At 48.2% G+C, this 6117-nt stretch overlaps 1 protein-coding gene across 1 annotated transcript in view; it reads right to left on the bottom strand.

Annotated features, from left to right (window-relative positions):
- Window positions 1-2505: 2505 nt before the first annotated feature.
- FSTL1 (follistatin like 1) overlaps window positions 2506-6117 on the bottom strand; it is a 52863-nt gene continuing 49251 nt past the window's right edge. The window contains exons 10-11 of the mRNA XM_068181940.1: window positions 6010-6107; window positions 2506-5733 (exon numbers count right to left, since the gene is read on the bottom strand). Coding sequence (XP_068038041.1) covers window positions 5689-5733; window positions 6010-6107 — 143 coding nt within the window. The 3' untranslated portion in view covers window positions 2506-5688. The remainder of the gene's footprint in view (window positions 5734-6009; window positions 6108-6117) is intronic.

The following is a 6117-nucleotide window of genomic DNA, read 5'->3' as shown; positions in this document are numbered from 1 at the left end:
TGCCCGATCCCGGGCGCGCTCTTATGCAGGTTGCGGGGCGCCTGCAGTGGGCGGCGGAGGGAGAGGGAGCGTTCGGCGGCCCCGGAACGAGCACGGGAGGGCAGCGCGCAGGCGGGCGGGAGGTGTCCCCATGGCGGGGGCTGCCCGGGGCCGCGGCCGCCCCGGTCCGTCTGCTCGCCCCGGCTGCGGCCGCAGTCTGCACCCCGCGGGCCTGACTTGCCGTGCTGACCTGCTCCCTGCCAAGTGTTTTACTCCAAGCTCGGGACACCAGAGCTGCTAAGTGTACAATTAAACCATAGCCTTTCCTGTGCTCCTTTGGGTCATCCTCGGAGCCCGAAGGAGAGGTGCTGCCTGAGCCCGTGTGCCCCATGGCCTCTCCCTTGTGGCAGCTGGTGGGGGAGCCTGGCCCAGCATCCCTGGTCAGCGGGTGTTTTGTCCAAGCATTGATCTGGTTTGGTCCCTGCAGAACGGGGAGGTTGGAACTGAGCGACTTTTGAGGTCCCTTCCAACCCAAAACATTCTGTGGTTCTGTGAGCTGCTGCCGTAGAGCAGCAAAAGGGTACTGAGGTACTCCCAGAAGTACCTCAGTGCGTGTCCTTGCCTGGATGTGGAAAGACAGCTCTGGTCTTGAGCCGGGGCATTGGCAGGAGTTAATCCGTAACACACAAGTCTGTCAGGCGAAGCGGTCTGATGCTGGTCACTGATCGACATGGAGCTGACCCCTGTTGTACCATACATACGCAAACAGGCAAGTCAGGATCTGTGATTTCAGTTCATTGCTCTTTGAACACAGAGTAACATCAGTGGTCAGTAATCAGAAGAAGAAGCAGCAGCCATGTGTGATAACAATGAGAAGATTCACAACCCAGGGGAACTTGTGCCTCGACTAAGTCCAGGCTTAAGAAGCAGACTTGCTTCCTTGTGATGTATAGAGAAGCCAAAAAGAAGGGAATAGCAACCTCCCACCTGCTCAAAACACTTCATGTACACAAAAGTCTTTGTCATCTTAGACTGGAAGAAACACAAACAAAATCACAGTTTGCAGGTACCAGCCAAGAGTTTAAAACAACATGTGAAGTAGCAACAATGCTGACTTCAAAGGTGTCCAGAATACTATGGAAAAAAACCCATGGTCCACTTGTCCTTCCTTTGGTGCTCTTATGAACTCTAGATTTTATCACCACAAATGACAGCTCATGTTGACATGACAGCTCCTGTTGCTGAGACGAGGAAATTGTCAGGGCTATGCCCAGCCTTCAAGAAAGTGTGCCATAGTGGGTAGGAATGAACAGGTCAGTTTCCATTGGACTTGTTTCATTTGTTTTCCAGGAGTCTGTGGATTCACAAGTATAAGCCCTGATGTGAACCCAGAGATAGCTGCAGAGCAGACACTTCACCAGTATCATTAACTTCTTATCAACATAATTTTCCCCACTTTTACAAACATTGTGCTGTTCCAGGATAGTTTTAGGAGAGTTTACATAAGCACAAGTATAAGGTCATCTGGATTTTGCTCTGTGTTTTTGTAGTGCTTTAAGCCTGGTTCTCCTCAAGGGGTGTCCTGTGACATGGTTCAGGAACTGAGTCTTATTATAGATCAGTCTGCTCCTGTCTTCAGAACTAAAGTTAATAAATACCTTATAAATGCAGTTCAGTCTCTTGATCTACCACTTAAATAGCCTATTTCTCAACCTGAAGCTTAACAGCACTGGAAAATTGTGATTAAGGGTATGTAACTATAGTGCAGTAATTTAATACTCAGATGTGCACAACTCCATAAACAGGTCAGAGCTTTTCCCAGGCCTCTACAAGCAGCAGGCAACAGAATTTTTGATTTTCCTCTCTTCCACCTCAAAACCACTTTGCTTTAGTAAATATGCATGGAGCACAAGGCAAAATATTTGTAGTGCCACCTAGCTAAATTTGTGGCTGCTGCTTCCATTCATTTCTTCTTAAAATCCCAGGAAATTCTCGCAGTAGAAACTGCAGTAATAAAGCAGCCTCACTTTGCAGTTGAGCAGTGAATGGGCAGGGAATGCCACAGAAAAGACTGCATGTGCAGCAGCTGGTACATGCTAAAGAGGCCATTTGGTGTGAAAAATAACATGGAAGAGCCAATGTTTTTGAGTTGTTTTGTTTTCTTTTTTAAACAGCTTTGGAAGGAGCACACCAAGTGGAACAAAGCAAGGCAGCCCTCTCTTCTGTCAGACCATTATCTGCACAGAAGCACTCACAGCAGTGGCATTACTGGGGAGATGAATAGTAGGGTACTTCCTCCTGTCATACAACAACATTGAAGGCTATTTCACCATTCAGTCAAGGCCTTTAGTTATTGTTTTTAATTGCCGATGGGTTCTTTCGACCTGATTCCTCAGCTATAAAACAGAAACAGTCACGTCTTGCATTTGTCCAACATATTGAGATCTGTGTATGAATGTGCAAAGACAGATGTGGTTTTTTTTGAAAACAAGTTGTGTGGCTTGTGAAAAATAAACCAAACGAGTGTTATTTTTTAAATTTTGTTTCATTTATTTGGCAGTAATATCCAAACCCCCCTGCTTCAAAAAAATTACAAAATCAAGTAAAATAAGTGCACTAAGGAAACCTACAGAATACTGATAAATTTCACACACGTACAGGAGGGAATATAGAGGGAGGAGTGGGACTTTTTTCTTTGTTGCTTAAATTTGGGTTTTTGGGAAAAACAAAACAAAAAAAACCACCTTCCCTGCCCTTTGTAGTCTGTACAGCAATCATCCCAGAGGGCAATGGCTGAAATTCAGCACTTCCTTCCCCAGCAGCCAGGTCACCCTGCAGGAGTTAGTGACTGACCAGCCTGCAGAAGCCTGAGCATTGCCCAGTCTGGGCTGCCCTTCCCCTCTGCACAGGGAGCCAAGATTTTTTGGTCCCCTTTGAGAACTGCTGCCCTTAGAACGGGCCCCACTTTCCACCAGGTCCCTTTGTAGAGGCACAAGGAGGAAGAGGCTCCACAGGCAGCAGCCCTTGCCAGAGGCACTGTTGCTGCACTCCCAGCCTGCTGCCCTAGGCTACCCTGGGATCTGTTGTATGGCTTCTCGGAGAGCTCCGCTTGCCGGAGACCACAGCCCGTCCCTCTGCCTTCAGTGCAAGAGCAAGCTCTGTAAACCTCAGCTGCCAGCACACGTCTCCGGCTGCCCCAGCAGCCACCCCCATCTGCACGGCTGCACAGCCTCGGCAGGCAGGAGGGGACAGAGAACACATCACAGTGCAGCCTACAGAAGCCCTGAAGCCGTGCATTCGCCTCCCCTTCCTGCACGTGCTCTGGTTTTCACAGTTGAAGATATTCCTGACTGAACAAGATGTTATCCCTGTCCAGGGAAAGCCTTTAAGGCAAGCTGTTGTGTTTTCTCTAAGGCACTTTAACAACCCAAGCTGGAAGGAAGTGATCTGGGAGGCACTAACTACCTTGTAGAGCAGGGCTGGAATAAAGCAAAACATTTATTAACAATGTTCCTGTGACTCCAGATCCAGCACATGAAGCCCTTTCGCTCATACTCTTGGGAAGGAGCAAGCCTATGTATTATGGGTGCTCCTATTTCACCAACTACTTCTTCCAGTGCCACCAGAACACAAACAATGACTCTGTCCCAGTGTAGCATTGTCCACATTACCCTCAGCTCATATGGACTCATTCTCCTCACCTTCACAGGTGACAGCTACTCAAATCCAGGCCCTCATGAGAAAAAAACCCAATCTCCTTCTGTATTTATGATGCCAAAACCTCAAAGGCAGGGTACATTATAGTTCTCACTGAAAAAGTGGCACTATGTCAAAGTCAATGGAAGTCCTGTGGCTTCACATCAGGAAAAGAGCTCAAAGACCAGACAGGCTTTAACACATCTGGCTCATGGGAAAGAGCACAGGAGGGACCAAGCTTTCTTCTTTTCCTATACTTCTAGGTACGAGCTCATTCCTCCTCTCCAAGGAAAGCACTGTGCAAAAAGGGGAAGGTTGGGACTCAAGTCCTGCTGATCTTCACTCAAACCAGACATGCTTTTGCAGATGCAAGTGGAATTTTGCTTGAGTAAGCAATAGGGACTGCAAGTTACACAGCAACAACTGCTGAAGTTGCTCACAAACAGAAAGATGGAAGTCACAGGCAGTCGATCAGGGCACATGCAACTCCTTGGGAAGCACAGCACAGGCATGAAGGGAACCTGGATGTTCAGGTGTGCATGAAGTACATTTGACAACTGCATAAAAAATCAGCTGGGCTTCAAGCTACAGAGGTGACTATTAACAAAAGAGTATTTCATTTGCATCTAGGACCAATGCTCTGAGAAATGTGTGGGATGAAACTGACCCATGAAAGAATGTGAGAGTGGTCAAAGGTGGTCTGATCAATAACACTGAGAAATGCATCACTATTGAGGCTTCCAGCCCTGACTTCAAACTCATACCTGGAATCAAAGAATAATGCTGCTGCCTCACCCCAGAGGAAGATGAAAAGCCCAAGATGATGCCAACAGCACAACTAAACAGTTTTCTACATAGTTAAGCTTTTTAAGATACTGTACTAATGGGGTTGCCTGGTCCCTCTGTCTGTAGACTGCTTTAAGAAATTTAGAGGCATGAGCACAGATTTTGAGCACATGGTCAATGCTAGCTAAGAGAGCGAGAGCTAGAGAGCTGCAGTGGCAATCTGTGTCTGGTGAAACTAATTACATCCAGCCCTGTCTCTTCTTCCCACGAGGGGCACTGCTACCCCCCAACTGGGAAATACCCTGTAGTGCAAGGCTCACAATTCGCCTGTGGTGTTTGTGGCGGCTGAGCGCAGTGCGATACAAACTGTGCATGGGCATTACAGCACTGTCAACAACAAAAACCCACACGCTGGGTTTTCTTGAAAGATCTAGAGCTACAAAACATACAAAAGCTGAATCACTACCATAGGAAATAAAATAATAAAAAACCCGAAACAAAAAAAAAAAAAGGGGAGTCAGCATGTGAATGTGATAAGAAAAAAATACAATAGCACCTCTAAGGAGGGGGCAGGGAGAGTAAGAGTGAGATGAGGTCAAAAGGAACCATGTTGTGTTGGAGCCCACAATGTACTGGAGGAGCTGCTGGGGACAGTCTGGTGGAAAGCAAGGAGGAATGTGCTGGACTCATGCCAGCAGCATGGCACCACGACTCCCAGGTGTCACACCAGGCTGACCAGCTTTGAGGAGCTTGAAGCAAAGGGTAAGGTCCTTGGATAGTGATGCCCTGCAGCACACATGTTCAGCCACAAAACTGCCAGGCCTGTATTTCTGCAGCCAAGGGTGGTGCTGACAATTGTATTGACTGAAGAGCCCCATTTCTATCCAGCATTGACCTCCATCCTTTCCCCAGATTCAGAGGAACAAGAAATCCCTGTTAGCTCTTGGAGGGACCAGCTGTCCGATCTGGGGAAGGGCCCCAGAGGCTGCTGTAAGTCCCTCCCAGCCTTCCAAGGTCCCAGCAATGAAGCTCCCTGAACAGGTGGGCTCTGCTCCCCTTTCCTGGCCCCATTCTTTGTGTATTACAAAACAAATAACCCATCGCTATACATGTAAATATCTGTGACTGGGCAACTGTAGCAGACACTTGTGCATACTGAGATCAGCACTGGAGGACAGGGTGGCAGGCTGGGCCCATCCTCCTGGGCTCCTCCGCTGTGGAGGCCCCTTACATCTCCTTGGTGCTCATTCTCTTGGTCTTCTCAGCCGTCTCCTAGAGAGAGAGAGCACAGAAGTGAAGTTCTGCGCTGACACAGGAATTGATAGCGCTCTGAAGTCTTTGGTCCACTATTGGCAGTGCCAACACTGGCTTGTATCTGAAAGCCCCACACCTGTATTTGTCCCCAGAGGCAAGAGATTTACTCTGCTCCTCCTTCTACCTCTTACCCCCTTCTACTTCTTCTAGAAGTCTCCAAGTGACAGAAACAAAAGGAACTGATCTGGCAAGGGGAGGCTTGGTGCAAGCAGACCTTCCCAGCTTCATGCTAACCTGATGCTTCTGCAGTTCCTGAACGTATCTGGCCATCTCCTCCTCAGTCAAATCTTGATCAGGTTGGTGTCTCTGAGCAGGCACCTTCTCATTCCTCCCTGGAAGCAG

The sequence above is a fragment of the Anomalospiza imberbis genome, chromosome 2 (genome assembly GCF_031753505.1).
Source record: "Anomalospiza imberbis isolate Cuckoo-Finch-1a 21T00152 chromosome 2, ASM3175350v1, whole genome shotgun sequence".
NCBI classification, from domain to species: domain Eukaryota; kingdom Metazoa; phylum Chordata; class Aves; order Passeriformes; family Viduidae; genus Anomalospiza; species Anomalospiza imberbis.
This window is presented reverse-complemented; position numbering and strand designations above follow the sequence as displayed.